Source organism: Enhydra lutris, unplaced genomic scaffold (assembly GCF_002288905.1).
Source record: "Enhydra lutris kenyoni isolate GAN:26980312 unplaced genomic scaffold, ASM228890v2 scaffoldscaffold22, whole genome shotgun sequence".
Taxonomy (NCBI): domain Eukaryota; kingdom Metazoa; phylum Chordata; class Mammalia; order Carnivora; family Mustelidae; genus Enhydra; species Enhydra lutris.
The window spans coordinates 40,153,678-40,170,493 of record NW_019154106.1 but is presented as its reverse complement, the minus strand read 5'-3'; the positions used below and the strand labels follow the sequence as shown (position 1 = coordinate 40,170,493).

The 16,816-nt window shown below is 45.9% G+C and overlaps 1 protein-coding gene across 3 annotated transcripts in view; it reads left to right on the top strand.

The window, feature by feature from the left end:
• LOC111149981 (neuron navigator 2) overlaps positions 1 to 16,816 on the top strand; it is a 393,207-nt gene that overhangs the window by 165,690 nt on the left and 210,701 nt on the right. For 2 of the 3 annotated variants that reach the window (XM_022507270.1, XM_022507268.1), the window contains exons 5-6: positions 1,273 to 1,531; positions 14,750 to 14,916. In XM_022507270.1, coding sequence (XP_022362978.1) covers positions 1,273 to 1,531; positions 14,750 to 14,916 — 426 coding nt within the window. Of the gene's footprint in view, positions 1 to 1,272; positions 1,532 to 6,278; positions 6,348 to 14,749; positions 14,917 to 16,816 lie in introns of all 3 variants that reach the window. The other variant, XM_022507267.1, reaches the window with a different exon arrangement.

Below are 16,816 nucleotides of genomic sequence, written 5' to 3'. Positions count from 1 at the left end.
GGTCCAGAGAAGGCCTTCACTGTTCATGGTGCGCTTACACAGATAGGCTCTGACTGCATCTGTAGGACCACCTTGTGTGATGGGAAAGCTGTGTCCGTCTTGCCAGTGAGGCGCAGAGAGCCACATTGTGTTGTCAGTTGTGATCCTCATTTCTTGGGGCAGTCATTCAGCCTGGCCTGCTCAGATCACGCCCAGGACACTGGCAGGCCTGCAGGGAATGGGATTTGTTTCTGAAAGGATCCCATTCATTCCCTCTGCCGTGCAAGGGTCCTGTCTCTTCCCAGCCCCGGGGCTAACCTGGACCTGTGCATTCCCCACACAGGGGATGTGCCCTTTCCTCCACCCCCTTGCCAGTTTAGAGAAGGAAATTCAGCCTCCGATAGAAGCAAAGCAGAGGGAGCCCCCAAGATTCCTTCTTCCTGTCCCTCGGGCTGGGTGGCCCTATTACTTTACCCCCAGAATCAGTTCAGGCCCCGGCCATTGCATCTGGTGTTAAAAGAACATAAAAGAAGGGATTCCCCGAGGGAGAAACACCCTCGAACCATAGCCTCTGCCTGTGAATAAATATTTTATTCCTTCTCAGCAGCTTTTTATGCATGCCTTGAGGCAAATGCATTTTAACAGCTAAAAAATTGTGTTTGGAATAAAAATGTTCTTACCCCCACTCTGTTCTCTTTTTTTTTTTTAATACAGAATTTTGTGTGAGTTCTTTATGAAAGCAACTCCTATGGCCAATCCCCACACCCACCCCAAATGAGTGATTTAGTAGACAAGGGAGACACAGAGCCATGTGTTTGAGGGAAGGATGGTTGGGTACAGCGGAGTGAGGATTTCTGAGTGAGGTGGGAATCCCTTGGCGTGCACGAAAGTGGCTGGGGGCACAGAGCATGGACTGGGCCGAGCTGCCAAGTGGAGACCAGCGAGTCCCCCCTCAGCGCATGGGGAGCACCTCCATCCCGGATTGGTTGCTTTGCCTGAGAACAAGCATGGTCTTGATCAGGAGTCTGACTTTTTTTGGTTGTGTCCTTGCTGAGAATTTCCTCCTGGCACCTGCCAGACATCCAGTTGCAACTTGCCTCGTGTATCCGCTCTAATCACGGTGGGGGAGAAGCAGCTAATTTCTTTGTGGCTGAGGCCTGACTTCCCCAGATTGTGATCCCCGGGGAAGTGTTGAGGAAACCTGTCCTGTCCTGGAGAAATGAAACTCGTGAGCGAGAAAGGGCTCCCAAGCTGGGACTCCGTGTCTAAAAGCATCTCTTTCTTGTCTTGCAGAAATCAGGAATGGCAACCTCAAGGCCATCCTAGGCCTCTTCTTCAGCCTCTCCCGCTACAAGCAGCAGCAGCAGCAGCCCCAGAAGCAGCATCTCTCTGTGCCGCCACCGCCCGCCGTGGCCCAGGTGGCCGGGGCCCCCTCCCAGTGCCAGGCTGGCACCCCTCAGCAACAGGGGCCGGCCACCCCCCAAGCCCCGGGCCAGCCTCTCCAGCCGGCAACACATCAGCAGTCAAAAGCGCAAGCCGAGATGCAGTCCAGGTGGGGGCTCCCTGCCGCCCTGTGACTCCATGGTCCCCAGGGCGTCCTTCCCCCTCCTCCCCCCACCCCCGGCCCCATTGCAGCTGAGGCTGGGAATGTTCTCCTTTGGGCCCCTTCCGTGCTGAAGACTACTGGTAGTGGGGGGATTAGCCTGACCTTGGACCGGATGTGGCGGGGCTGCCTCCTGTGCCTGGTGGAGATGTGCACTTTCAGAGGTCGGACTGGCCAGCAGCCAGAGCTAATGAGCTGCTCTTGCCTAGCTCTGGCCTGTGTTGCACATGCTCCTAGGCAATGAACAGCCCCGAAAATAGACTTCAGACTGGTTTTGCATGTTTGCCTGTAAGCTGGGTGTTCAGTGTTCTATGAGTGACTCATTCTGCTTAGTGGAGGCAGAAGTTCTGCTGTAGATGCCTCTGCTGTACCAGAAGAGAGATATCTAGAGCACAGAAGAAAGATGGGCAATGCTTAGCAAGGAAGGGGGCAGCCACCTTCCTAGAGAGGGCCAGGGACTGGGTTTTGTTAACCTTGCGAGAGTGGTTAGCGGCCTCAGCTGTGGTCCTCTGTTTTGTAGGATTAGGGTGTGAGTGTTGCTCACGTTCCCGGGGGGCTGATGCCTGCCAGTGGAGCTCTCGGTGTAGGATGATATGCCAGCACAGGGCCAGGGTGCTTACCACCTACTGGGTTACATTGGGAAAAGTTGCATTCCTCAACAACTCTGCAGAAGATCACCTTGTAGAACATTCGTTTTAATGGCAGAGGGGGAAGAATGGGGATTTGGAGCTAGAAGGTTTTTGACTTACAGTAAAATTCTAGAGAAAAGTCCACAGTAATTGTTTAAAGCTGTAAACCTTTAGTTAGCAAATCATCTAGATGTCACTAATTAAATTGATTGCTTGGTTTCACTTAACATGTGCTGCAGAGTAATGACTTTTGCTTTCCAGTCCCCCAAAGCACCAGTGTTCATAACTATAGGGTTTCTCACACACGTTTGTACCCTCAGCAGCCCGTTGTAGTTGGACAAAGCACAGAACAGTTCCAGACAAAACAGGTGCCTTATAGATGGTTAACGCTTTTTCCTTCCCCTGAGAAGTGCTACTTCCCACTTGTGATGGTGTTAAAACCAGCAGTGTTGGATGTGTTGTAAATCCCCTAATTATCTAATTATATCCAATTTACATTATGGAAATTTATAGGCAAGTAGAAATGCCTGGACTAGTAATGAGGAACAGAGAGCCAGGCAGCGAGCCCCTGCACCTGACCTGAAGAACCACCTGAGTGCGAGCCATCCTCTGATCAGAGGTCCCTGATGGCCCTGGGTGACTGAATGACCAGGATCTCATTGCCCACACTGTATTCTACAGGGTGCTTATTCCCTGGATGGTAACTTGCAGGAGAAGGGCCCCATAAGGGGAAAAGTTGGTAAATAATCTGGGTTGAGTTGTTAGAACTGTTACTACAGGTCTACTCAGATCCTTGAATCTGCCAAAAATGCATTCATTTGTTTAGTTAGTGTTTGAATGCCTTCTGTGTGCCAGGCACTGTTCTAGGCACTTGGGGTTCAAAGATGAATGAGACCACTAATGTGCCTACTCTTTGGATTTTCCTAGAGGAAGCAGGAAAATAGGGAAGAGAACTATCAGATAGTGCTACTACAATAAGATGATGGGATTCAGAAGGATTAGGTTGATAATTTAGGTTGGACTGCTAGGAGATTCTCTCTGGGAATATGACACCAGGGTAGAGATAGGGATGATATGGAGCAAGCCATGTGAAGTTTAGGTGTAGAATAGATCAGCCAGAGGTTGCAGCTGGTGCAAAGGCCCTGTGGTGTAAGAGACAGCTTGGCAGGTTGGAGGACCAGAAAGAAGGCTGGTGTGGCTGGAGCTCACTGGGTGAGGGGAGTTGGAAAACATGACAAGCAAAGCAAAGCCTCCATCTACATGGAAGATAGTATAACTGGTGGTCCCTGCAGTAGCCTAGTGCCATGAGCCTGAGGTCCAGTCACAGAGTACTAGCTAAACTGGGGAAAGAGTTTGCATTTCATTTTATAGGTAGCAGGAAGCCACTGGGGGTTCTTGAGCAGAAGAGAGACTTGATCTGATTTAGAGTTAAAAAAATCTTCTTAGCTCCTCTCTGGATAATAAGACTAGGAAGCCTAGAGATGGAAGGAGGGACCCCAGGTAAGAGGCTCTTGTAGTCCTCCAGGGGACGGTGGCTTGGACCAAGGGGTAGAGCAGATCTCTTGATGGACCACTTCACGAGGGTGAGCCAACAGGGCTGCGAATCGATGGACAGGCTGGAGTGAGGGAGAGCATCACAGATGAAGCCTGGATTCCTGGCGTGAGCAGTGGTAAATGGTGCTATTTATTGAGGTGAGGGAGCCTGAGAGAAGAACACGTGTGCACTGTGAATCTTCAGAAGGGGCCATAGAAAGCATTCCTCCAACTTAGCCTTAGAGCTTACTTCATAGATCTTCTCACTGCATACAGGATTCCAAGGAACATGTGTTGAGCAACGCCGGGCTTGTGTCACTAAGCTATGCTAGCCCGAGGCACCCACTCCAGTGGAAGGCGTATGTTTTCTTAAGAAAACCAGATGTTCCAGTCAGGACACCCATCTCCCAGTAAGAAGAAACGTTCTGCTGTTAATAAAGGCTTTACCTAAAGAAGAGCCAAACTTACTTAAGCCAGGATCCATTTATTCCAGAGTGATTCTTAACCATCATGGCCCCCTGACTCAGTACCGTGATGACATGGATTGGCCTTTGGAGTTGCTCTGTGTCCTCCCTCATCCTTTATCTGGCCCAGATTGGGTTAGTTCCACAGGTGAATGGTTTCCCACATTATATACTGGTTCTAATTTTACTTCCAAAGGACGATCATATCCTTAAGTTCTAGGGATCTAATATCCCATGCTTATGCTCTGGCTGTAAATTTAAGAATAGTAAAATGGCAACACTGGCTTAGTTCCATTGTATTTCTATCCCACACTTTGTCTTTGGTAACCAGAGCCCCAAGGGTAATGGTTTGGACCCTTGATCATCGGTGACAAATGTTGGTGCAAGCCCAGAACGCCAAGTTCCAGTCCCCTGTTAGAACTGTGCCAGTTACAAACATGCCTAAACACTGCACCTCTTGGGATAGGAAATACTAAAACCTGGCAGGTTTTCCATGAAATTTGTTAAGAAAGGAGTCGTGGAAGCTGGCAAAGGCAATTTGAGCTGCTGGCATGAGGGAATCCGAGCAACTCCTCCATGATGGCCCAATGGAGACTCACGTTTACCTTTTCCCTTCAGCTCTTCTCATTAATCCATGTGAGGCCAAGAACTTGATCTTCATTTTAGCTCCTGAAATTCCTTACCAGTGCAGAGTCCAGGAGAGGAGCACAGTCCCCAAGACTCATTTTCCTTTCCATCTATGTCTACCATATGTATTACTAATATTCAACTGGTCAGGAAAAATCCTGGTAATTGATTCATTTCTTTTCTTCTTCTGTATTCTCTCTTCTCTCTTCCTTTACTTCCAGAGTCTAGTAACACCAACATTGTCTTTCTCACCTGAGACTGCTGCATAGGGTTCCAAAGAATATGTGTCAAGATACACAGGTCGGTATAGGATGAACATGGTATAGGGTGTATGGATACAAGAAAGATAAATATTTCTACCTTTTATAAGGCAGTAAGTAAGTTTACCTTTCTATTAAACCCAATCTAGTTTCCTCACATGTACAGATTTTTTTTTAAAGATTTTATTTATTTATTTGACAGAGAAAGGTTACAAGTAGGCGAAGAGGCAGCCAGAGAGAGAGAGAGAGAGAGAGAGAGAGAGAGAGAGAGAAGCAGGTTCCCCACTGAGCAGAGAGCCCAATGCGGGGCTTCACCCCAGGACCCTGAGATCATGACCTGAGCCAAAGGCAAAGGCTTAACCCACTGAGCCACCTAGGCACCCCGACATGTACAGATTTTTCATCCAAACCCTAGAACTTAGCAAGTTCAGAAGTCTTTAAATGAACATTTCTTTAAAAAAAAGAGAGAGAGAGAAAGAGAGATTTACTTATTTACTTGAGAGAGAAAGCAAGCTCAGTGGGGAGGGGCAGATGGAGAAGGAGAGAGAGAGAATCTTAAGCATACTCGGAGCTGAGCATGGAACCTGATGCGGGTCTCAATCCCATGATCCTGAGATCACAACCTGAGCCTAAGCCAAGAGTCAGATGCTTAACCAACTGTGTCACCCAGGCGCCCCTTAAATGAGCATTTCTATACCACTGAGAGTGAATCTTCCCAAGAGCAGCAAAACTTGCAAACATCTATACCCTTGTTTTGGGTCAACATTTTATGGCACATTTACCTGAAAAACACGCTGGTAGAACAAGTATGTGAAACAGAAACATTTAGATACTCTTAGGTATAAAGTTTGTTTACTTGTCAGACACCCCTCACTTTGGTGATTTCTGAGGGGAAGAAGAAGCCTTATGTCCCAAGTAGCAGAAAAGATGTTTGGTGTTTAAAAAAAAAAAAAAAGAAATCACAGAAGTTCTTAGATAATCTTGATGGTAATTTCTTCACGTTGGCATTTTGTCACATCAGAAGAGTTAGAGCCGGAAGGAAGGCTGTGTATTGTAGGAAAAGTGGGCAGAGGACGAACCAGCCATCCCCACTGTTACCTACTCCTATTAGTGGTGTGTGTGTCTAACATATCTTCCCTCCCCTCACTCATCTCTTCTACTGTTTTTCTTTCCCATCATGCAGTGCGTCATCCAAGGACTCATCTCAAAGCAAAATCATCCGCTTCACTCTGGGTCAGAAAAAGATTTCTAGGTTAGATTTTTCTGTGTCCTGCAAAGCATGGTTTCAACCCAACTCATTGATCCCTTTGCTCTGGCTAAGTTTCCTTTCAGTCCCTCTCCCTGTTTCATGTTTGTGGTTTGAGCAAACCAAACGTGCTTTGGCTAATGACCCAATGTTGGAGAGTTTTGAGTGTCTGGGGGAGGGGGGGAGACATCATTGAAAAGGAGTGTGTATGTGTGTGTCAGAGCCTATGTGAGATGAAGCTGTACATACTGCTTCTACATCTCTTTGAGTTGGCCTTTGTTCACTCATCAAAATCCTTTCTGATTTAGGGAGAGGTAAGTTTCTAGGTAGATTTTGTAGTTGTTTTTTGATGAGCTTGGCTCCCTGCTCTGGCCTGGCCCTGATCCCACCTCACCTGCATCCCTTTTGTGTGTGTGTGTGGTGCTTTTTATTGTTGCTGTTATTGCTAAAATTACTAATGTGGGATTGGTTTTCTTTTGAATTATAAAGAATGGAAGCATGACTCCCATTGGTGGGAGGAGACAAAGCAGCAAGGCAGCTCTGTCTCATTTTCATTTCTGGATGCTCTTTTGTACCTTGGAGAGATTGCCTCAGTCTCCTAAAAATAAAAATCAGCCTTGCTCACTAACTAGTTCTCTTGACACAGAGTTTTGCATCTATGGCCTCGTAGGAGGACCCGTTCCAGGATATGGAAAATGCCGGTCATGTCTTTGGGATCCACTGTTCTTTTAAAAGTAGCAAGAACTAACATTTTTGAATTTCATTATGCACCAGTTTGAATGTATTCTCTTATTTAATCCTCAAGTCAGTCTTCATGTGGCAGGTCATGGTATTGTCCCCATTTTACAGATGAGAAAACTAAGATCGAGGAAGTTAGGTAAGTTACCCAAGGTGACACAGAAAGTACATAAAAGCAGGATTTGAGCCCAGGTATCTTACTCTAGAACTCTCACCTTAACTACTGTGTTACACTCCTCTCTTCCTCCCCCTCGAAATCTGGTACTTAGGGGGTTGTCAAGGCTGCTTTTAATAAAAATCTTTGATTTCAGACATTACCCTCAGTCTTTTGCCTCCACTTGTAACATCCTAACAGAACCCAATGCTGGGGTGGAATTGCTTCATTTACTTTTTGTTGAATTCTCACTTAAAGCTAAAGGGACACCCACTCTGTATTTGTGTGGCAAATACGTTCTGAATGTCAGCCTGCTGCCCCACTCCGTCAAGCTCTAGGTCCCTTTTCTAGCCAGAGCCTTCTTTTCCTTTTCTAAAGGGTTACACATCGGGAGACCCAACTTGGAATCTGCCTGGCTATAGACAAGAAGCCACAGGGCAGTGGCCTCTCTGTAGACCAAGTCCAGATACTACACTGACTTGGTTCCGGGGGACAGAAGGGAACCCACATTCATCAGTGCTTCTCATAATCTTGTGCTTTGTCATTTTGGGGTGCTAGAACAAATCACTGTAAACTGGGTGACTTAAACAGCAGAAATGTTTTCCTTACAGTTCTGGAGGCTGGGAAGTTCAAGGTCAGAACGACATTCAGTCAGGTTCTAATGAGAGCCCTGTTCTGGTTTTCAGTGGCCGTGTTCTTGCTGTGTCCGCACATAGAGAGCAGCACAAGAGGAAGCAAGCCCCATTCATTCTCTTGTTATAAAGCACCAATCCCATTATGAGGTCTTTAACCTCATGACCTAAGTCCCTCCCGTGAGCCCCATTTCCAGATACCATCACCCAGGGATTAGGGTTATGACACATGAATTGGGGCAGGAGCGGGGAGGACATAAACACCCAGGTCATAACAGCATACTAGAGAGTGCCTGCTTTCCCTGAAAAGTAACACAGGGTCCAACTCGGACACCGACTGCCCTGGCAAACGGGGTTCCCAGTTTTTGAGTGTGGTGCAGATGTCCCTACATAGGTGTCAACCTAAATGAGGAGGTAAACTGAGGCAAGCTCAAATTACCAAACTCAAATTGAGTTTATTTGGGAATAGCAGAGGAATTGCAGTTTGGGAAACACATGCCAGAGCAAGAAACAAGTGAGTCTATTGAGGATTTGGGGTGTGCTGTATTTTTTTTTTTTAAGATATTTGTTTATTTATTTGACGTAGTGAGAGAGATCACAAGTAGGCAGAGAGGCAGGCAGAGAGAGAGGGGAAGCAGGCTCCCCACTGAGCAGAGAGCCCAGTGTGGGGCTGGATCCCAGGACCCTGAGACCATGACCTAAGCGGAAGGCAGAGGCTTAACCCACTGAGCCACCCAGGTGCCCCTGGGCTGTGCTGTATTGATGGACCAGGAGAGCAAGGGGACATGTGAGGGTCCAGCCAGAGTCTAAGCAGTATGTTCATCAGTTTGAGGTGGAGAGGAATTCTGGTAGATGTGCATCGGTCAAGAGATAAGTTTCCATAATCCGTAAATCAAACATTTATGGGAAATCAGCCTCCCCGTTCTTAAGTGCCGTTCTTTTGAGGGCGTGTGCCTGAGATGCTCCATTTCCTATCCTCCAGTTCCAGTGTAGATTGAAATTCTTTCACGGACAAAAGGAAAGGAGGGAAATGAGCTTGGAGGGAACCTGAAATCCAGTGTTTGTTCCCACGATGTGCTCCGTTCTAGACGATAAAGCAAACAGGAGCTTGCCGGGGAAATATCTGCTTGAGGCACATGGCCACCGCGGGATGATTTGTTATCAGTCCCGGATGGTGAAAGGAGGCAGTGGGAAGAGAGGAAGGACTGAAGGGTGAGGCCGTGTCTGCCCCTCCCCCAGGGTGTGCTGGGTTTAGGGCTTCCAAACTGACTGAAAGCCAAGGTCTGGCTTTCTTTCAGGGTCACATCCCCCCACCTAGAGTTTCTTTTGGATACATTTTTGTCTCTGATGAGGCTAATGAAAGGATGTTCTTTGTTTCATTATTTGCCTAATAATCCTCCTTGCCCTCCCTATCCTCCTCCCTTTCCCACCCCCAGCCTTGAACACAATTCTGATAAGTATTTTAGCTGATCCATGCATCACCAAATGGAGCCATAATGTTAGCCACCAAAAGAAATAGCCTTACCCCTGCTGATGGAGCAAGGCACCTCTCCCAGAGCTCAGGAAATAGATCTCACTCAAGTGCAAACATTGCTGGAACACCTGGCGGAGTCAAACACCTCGAGAGGCACCAGGGGTATCCAACAGGGTGGGAAGCCTCACCCAGGAGTCTGGATGCAGGAAAGAGGCTTATGGGGGAATCAGCACAGGGATGGAGGTTTTCCAGAAATTTCTGCCTTCGACTACAATTATGTTCCCTTGGCAAGACCGGCGGGTGCCAGGTTCATAGGAATAGTCCATCTGCAGAGACATGGAGGCATGGCGGCTGTGAGTGCGGCTAGTCAGACCTCCTGAAAGCCCCTCTTCACTACTCACCACGTCACCGGGCAGATGATTTATTCTCCAGGAGCCCGTGTTTCCTCACTGCCTCATTCAGTGTGATGTGGATCAAGTAAACTCACCCCAACCCTTTTATGTCTGGCCCATAAGGAGTGCACCATAACCAGCAGATGCAGTGATGTTGGTGTTTCGGGTTGATCTGGGACAGCTGGGGCCACCAGGCTACCTCTAGCAAAGCCCCATGGAGCTGGTCTACATGACCGTCTTAGGGCGAGGAAGCGGTGGGGCTCATACTTCTGTCCTCTTTGTCTAGCTGCTGAAAAGCAGAGGCCATGGAGATGAGAGATTTAGCATTTAATGATCTCCTCTGGCTAAAAAAAGCATCTCTGATCACACCTTCCACCTGAGATCCCAAACCTGTGCACACAAGCTACCATCCTTCCTGGGAGGGCCATCTTCTCCATTTCAAGTGGCTTTGCGGGGAAGAAGGTCTTTGTTCCCAACAGCGTGCACAGTGTGTGGAGCTGGGATGCGCTCACAGGTTATGTGCCAGCAGTGACTACTTACCACCCTGCCTGCTTGGCTCTGAACATGTTGTCGAAATCAGCCATGGCTCCAACAGCGGGGTTTCTCTTCTGCCTCTTTTTAGCACCACTTCCTTTAAATTTACTTTTTTTTTTTTTTTTTTTTTGGAAAAGCAACATGTGTATGTTTCAAAGAACCCATCTGTGCCCTCTGTCATTTTGTAACTGTGTTTGGAACATGGAATGATCTTGAGAAGTAGAGTTGTTCTGGCAAAGGAATCCTTGGAACATTCTGGCACCATAAATGATGCAGGATTGACTTGACATGCTCCCCTCTCCCTGCTGGTCCACATGAGCAAGACCCAACTCTCCTGAGAAGAGGGATGCTAACGTACAGGTAGCAACTGTTTCCAGGCTGGGACTTGATAGCAGTTCTGGTGATGCTCGAAGATGTTAACAGTAATGAACTTGGGAATGTGAGCTGGGTCTGTGTTACTGTGAACCAGAGGATAGATACTCTCCTTTTCTGCTCTAGCTCTGCTCCCAGCCTCCCTAACAAATGCCTCATTGCTGGAGGCCAGGACAATGTCCAGATTCATATTATGGCACACAAGGACTTCTCTACTCGTGCCCTGCCTGCTTCTCCAGCCTCATTTCCTCCCAACCTGTCCCCCACTCCCCAGCACACACCAGCCCTTCCTTCCTCTTCAGGAGACCTCTACCTTTCATCCTGACTCCGTACCCTCTTGCCCTCCACTCACATTTCTGTTCCATGTGCCACATCTTCCTCTGGGGTCCCATCTATTTGGAACCTTCGCTGGCCATCCCACCAACTTCCAAGATTATCATTTTCCTTCTCTGAATTACTTCTGACCTTTGCATATTCTTTTATCAATACATATGTAATTTAGATGTCATCTGGGATCAGTCAGTCCCTTAAGATCTAGAGGAGAATGAACGAGAACCCTCCCTCTGTCTGTCTGGCCTACCGTAGTAAAATACCACAGACTCAGTGGCTGATAAACAACAGAAATTTATTGTCCACATTTCTTGAAGCTGGAAGTCCAAGATCAGGATGCCAATCCTGGTTGGGTTCTGGTGAGCACTACCTTCCAGGTGGCAGATGGCTGACTTCTCACTATGTCCTCATAGGGTGGAAGAGGCCAGCTAGTATTCTGCACCATGTTTTATAAGGGTGTTAATATCATTCTTGAGGGTTCTGTGTAATGACATAATCATCTCCCAATCATCTCCCAACGAGATCACACTGGGCATTAGGATTTCCACATAGGAATTTGGGGTGGGGAAACATAAACATTCAGACCATAGAAAACTCTTCTTCAATTTTCAGAAAACCCAGTGCCTTCCCCATGATTGCTCATGTACCTTAGGTCCTCAAGGTCACCTTTGTCTTTGAAATGCTACATTTGAAATCTTATAATTCACTCTGAATTAAATTGGGGGGATTGACTCACTATCCCAAAGAATATTTTGGTTCCCTCATGGGTCAATCCAAGCAAGCCTTTTTCCTTACTTCCTACCCACCACACATTCATTCAAGGCCTTTGTATGTTAGGTGCAATTTGTTGGAAATTTCAGAGGGTTGGTAGGGGGCTTGCTTTGGAGTAAGCAATTACTCAAGCCCATTCACAACAAAACCCATGTTTTAAAGCATCTAGACACTTTCTGAAACTTGGAAGAAATTACTTGGTCTCTACCTAGTCTTTCCATTTGGTCAAGTTCAAGGAGCTGTCCTGACTAAGGTGTAACAGTGATGGAGGTAGAAGGTGACATGAATTGACTTGAACGTTGGGGTGGCTTTTGATGTCCAAATATGTGCTGACCATTCCTTTTCATATCAGCTGCCTCCAAGGCCTTCAAGAGCTCCTTCTCCATGTCCTAGGAAATTGGGCACAACCCTGCAGCCACTTGAAGGCTATGCCGCTCCCATCAGAGGTGCACTTCTAGGTCCTGACTCAGTGCAAAGAATCTGATGATGACCACCCATGGGAAACCAGAACTGGCTTGGTTGATCCAAGACCAGGAATGTTTCACTCTGGGGACTGGGGCCTACAGATGGCTCAGAGGTACCCTAAGTATAAGGTCTCCATCACAGATACTTGGATGAAGCAATTTCTCTTCTGGAACGTTTCTTAGGGAAATGAGTACCATCTGCCAAAACCTGGCTTGCCTCTTTGAAAATGTAGATCTCAGACTTTCTTATGTTGATTTTTGTCCTCTCTCTTCTGATACTTTCATCTAGATCCATCGATTTCCTCCATTATTTTGATTGTTTTTTGTACCAAAGCATCTTTCCTTTATTACAATGCCGAATTCATTTATGAATTCATGCTCAGCAGAGGATGAGAAGGGGAACTCACATGCATTAAGTACTTGTAATAGGCCAGACATTAAGCCCCATTCCAAATGAACAACTATCCTATTGGATAGTTTATTATTATTCCAAAGTTATCTGATATGGAACACGAATCTTGGAGAGATTATAACACTGGTCCACTCTCATGTGTATGGAAAAAGCCCATATTTTATCCATTATTCCACACTGCCTCACAGAGGACTAGACTGCCTATGCAATTCAAGGTTATACTCATTCTATCCGATGCTTTGGTCAATTTTCTTTCTCTAATGGCCCTGACTGCCCTGAAAAATCTGTGGTCCAGGCTTGGGTCAGGGCAGTGGGGGCTCTTCAGCAGCTCTGCAAAAGGAATATATCTTTCCTTTCCTGTTGCTTTTTGCTTCTCTACTCCTTGCAAACCCCCTCTGAAGTAGAATGCTATGGCCTTTTACCCTGTACCACGTCATACAGTTGCTGTGACATTATCTTGGAACAAGGCTATAATGCTTTTCCAGGCCTGTTTGTGGGCATAAGGACTCCTGTAGACTATAGCTGGGTTAGAGGAGTCCAGCCCAAAGGACTCCACATCTGCACCTACAGAATCCCTACCATTAATTGTCAGTACTCCACTAAAAATGACTTGGAAGCCTCACTGGATGCTGTTTGTACTCAAAGCAGAACCAAGACATACCAAGATCTGATTCCTAGGCCTCCTTATCCAGTTGTGCTGGCCACATCTCTATTCAAATATAGACCAAGGCACTGCTGGTTTTGTACCCGACTCTGTGCCTGTCTTTATGGGGTGAATATTTTCTCCAAACAAGATGGGGTAAATTAACAGAGGGGCACATCCTCCCAGTGCAGTGGAAAGTGCACTTCTCTCTGCCACTTGGTCGGGGAGAACTCACCCCGTTTCCTTCTCGCCTAGTTCCCAGTCAGGGAATTGGGCCACCTTCTTCTTAACTGTATAAATTTTACAGTGCTCTCACACTAGCTCATGTTCTCTGTTTATTCTACAACCATCTTTCTTGCTCAGCCAGCAAGAAAAGTTTAAAGTGATTGCCTGCTTATATGTAAAATGCTTCCAGACTGCAGACCTCTTTGGTGCCTACAGATTTGCATGGGAAGAGAAAGTTGAAAGCTTTATGGGTTGAAAGTTCAGACTTATCACTAGATCTAATGCTAGTCAGCAGAGGTTCCAGTGGCTTTTAAACACAGTTAAGTGGGTTTTAGCTGAAAGATAGAACTATTTCATTATTTATTCATCTTTCAACTTTTAATGATTAGAAACAGGCTGCTTTGTAGTCTCTGAACCCAAGTTCCTGATCTGGGGAGACTTAACCTTAACTCTTGGGGGAGGAGGCCATAATATCTTGAGACATATTACAAAGATGTCTGCTAGCTTATTTCTCAAATTACCCCAATAGAGGTATTTCATTTAAAGAGAACATGTATGTGTGTGTTTAGGTTAATGGATTCCTGCTGGTTCTACAGAAAGAACGTATTATTTTATCCATCTACTGTGCAGAGAAGCTGGCCTTCAGCCTCTAAGTAATGCCTATGGAGACAAGTTGTCAGGTGTTGAGGAAGAATACATGTCTCAACACATGTTTCCACCCAGGCCATAAGTTTTCTCATTGTAGTTGTATTGGGTTCTGAGTGCTAGCTAGTCTTTTTCTGACCATTATAAATTACATCATTTTCTTGACCCTGCAACCCTGGATTATGACAAACATATGACAAACCAAAGGTAGGTATTAATGTACAAATAATGTAAACACTTAGAGTCTTAATTGACCTTTATGTTCCACACTTCATAAAATTAGAGTTGACATGGTTTGGCCCCACTGAAAAGTAAAATTACTCATCCAAGAGAAAAAGGAAGATGAACTTTGTATTTTTAATCAGCAAACATATTCATTTACTTTTCCTTCAGAATTTGCCTTTGCTCAAAGGCAAACTCAAGTTTTGCTGTTGGACTTTGCTGGGGTCATTAGTAGCCTAGGTGTTTGTAGTGATTCCACTAAATCTTTTGATTGGCAAACCTCCACAGACCCAATGTCTTGAATGGTTCGTTTACCTCCTGCATGACTGCAGTTCCTTCTTCTGAGACACTGCTGTACCCCTGAGACTGAATCCATCCTTCTGTTGCTCTTGGATTTTAGACTTCCAGGTCCCACTGCAAGGGTATCTGCTGCAGGCAGCGAAGCCAAAACACGTGGAGGGTCAGCCACTGCTAACAACCGACGCAGCCAGAGCTTTAACAACTATGACAAGTCCAAACCTGTCACCTCCCCGCTTCCACCACCACCACCAAACAGCCATGAGAAAGGTAAGTCAACTTCTTGAGGATCCTTTTTGACATCTTCCTTTACAGCAGATCCAGTTCCTTTGGGTGAGTTTGGTCAGGGATGGGAGCGGGTTGTAAATAAGATGGACCACAGGACATATTGGCTGGCAGGAACTTTGTTAGCAGAGGCATTAAGAAAGTGGGGGAAATATGTTCCTAGTTGCTAGCAGAAATACGTGTATTTGTTTCAGTGAGGGCCCAGAAGATAACTATGGAGAGAAGTGATACAGCATCTACAATTTGAAAATAAACTTTCATAGAACATGTTGTATATGGTAGATGGTTTTCTAGAAATGCAAGCTTCTTGGAGGATGCATTGTGTAAACTGATTAGATTTTTACCCATCAAAAGTAATATGAAGGAAGTTAAATAGAAGGGGCATTTCACCCTTCGAAAAGACTTATGGGTTGGCCAAATGAATACCTTGGCTACATAAAAGAATATGCAACATTATTCTTGTGTTCTGGTGATGTAACTTTTATCAAAAGAGGATAAGACTTTTTGCTATACATAGCCCTGAGATTTTAGGATGGGGGGAAAGGTGAGTAGCATTGTGGGGGCTGTTGCCCAGAAGGTAGTGAAACAAACCTTTGCTTGCTCCAGTCTGTGTCCTATGGGACACTGGGGAAACGAATCAGCATAGAAGATTCTACAGTAAGAGGCAGAGCCCTCCTTCATTCCTCCCAGGCAAAGGGGTATAGACTTCTTTGCGGAACATGTTCAGATCTCTTGGAAGCATTGTCTGTCTGATAGGATTTGTCCTAGATGTTCCCTGTACTCTCCCGAGACCCAAGGGGGCTGCCCCTCACTCCTTAAAGTGCTCCAAGAGTCTAGACAGCCTTCCCACTGTGAACGAGGTCAGAGCCTCCCTGACCTACCTCTCCAGCCCAGGGTGACTTGATTCAGTGGAGCTGGGTTTCTGCCCTACCCCCAGCTAGAATATTTGAGAAAATATGAAGGAAATTTGTGTATGGCTGATATATATATGGCAGAAGGTTTTGCCTACAGAGCTCTGGAAACTCTGCAACTAGAAGTAGGATGTCTTAGCCAGTCAAGATGCTTTGTGATCCAGCCTTGGCTTCTGCCTGAAGAAAATCATTTTTCTTCTTCTTCGTTCCCCCTCTTCACCTCCCCTCCCTTTCTCTTCTACAACCATACCCAAGTGTGTTCTTTTCAAAAATGTGTTCTTTTCAAAAATGTGTTCTTTTCAGAAGTGTGTTCTTTTTAAAAGTGTGTTTAAATTGCAAAAATAACATATGCTTGTAAAATGGTACAAGTACATATCAAAAGTTCTCCTTTGCATGCTCCCTGAAGGATGCTAATATAAACCGTCCTCTATATATTCTTCTGGAACTGATTTCACAATACATTTATACACACACACACACACACACACACACACACACACACACGCACAATCTATATAGAAAGGTGTTTTTTATATAAATAAATAAGAGATACATTTTACTGAGTACCTACTATGGGCCTCATTGAATCCCCCAACAAGCTATGTTGTTATCCCCATCTTACAAGGGATGAGACTTGGGCAAAGGGAGGTTAAATACTTACTGAGCCATACCAGATATGGTGAGAGGTAGAGTTGGATCTGAACCCACGCACCTTGGTTCCAGAACCATTATTAATACTATGCTTTTCCTGCAAGCAGAAAAGAAATGCTCAAAGCCTTGCCGATTGAACTCTAGAGATGTGCAGGTTGAGTAAGAGAGGGGAGCTAAGAGGATGTGGGAGGCACCCTGCCCAGAGCCCTCTGCCAGGCCATTCCGTCCTTGTGCCATGGTCACCTGGAGAGAATGTCTTAAAAAACATCTGAAGGATGGATGTGAGACCAATATCCAAAAGATTGAGAAAAGAAAGAGAAGTT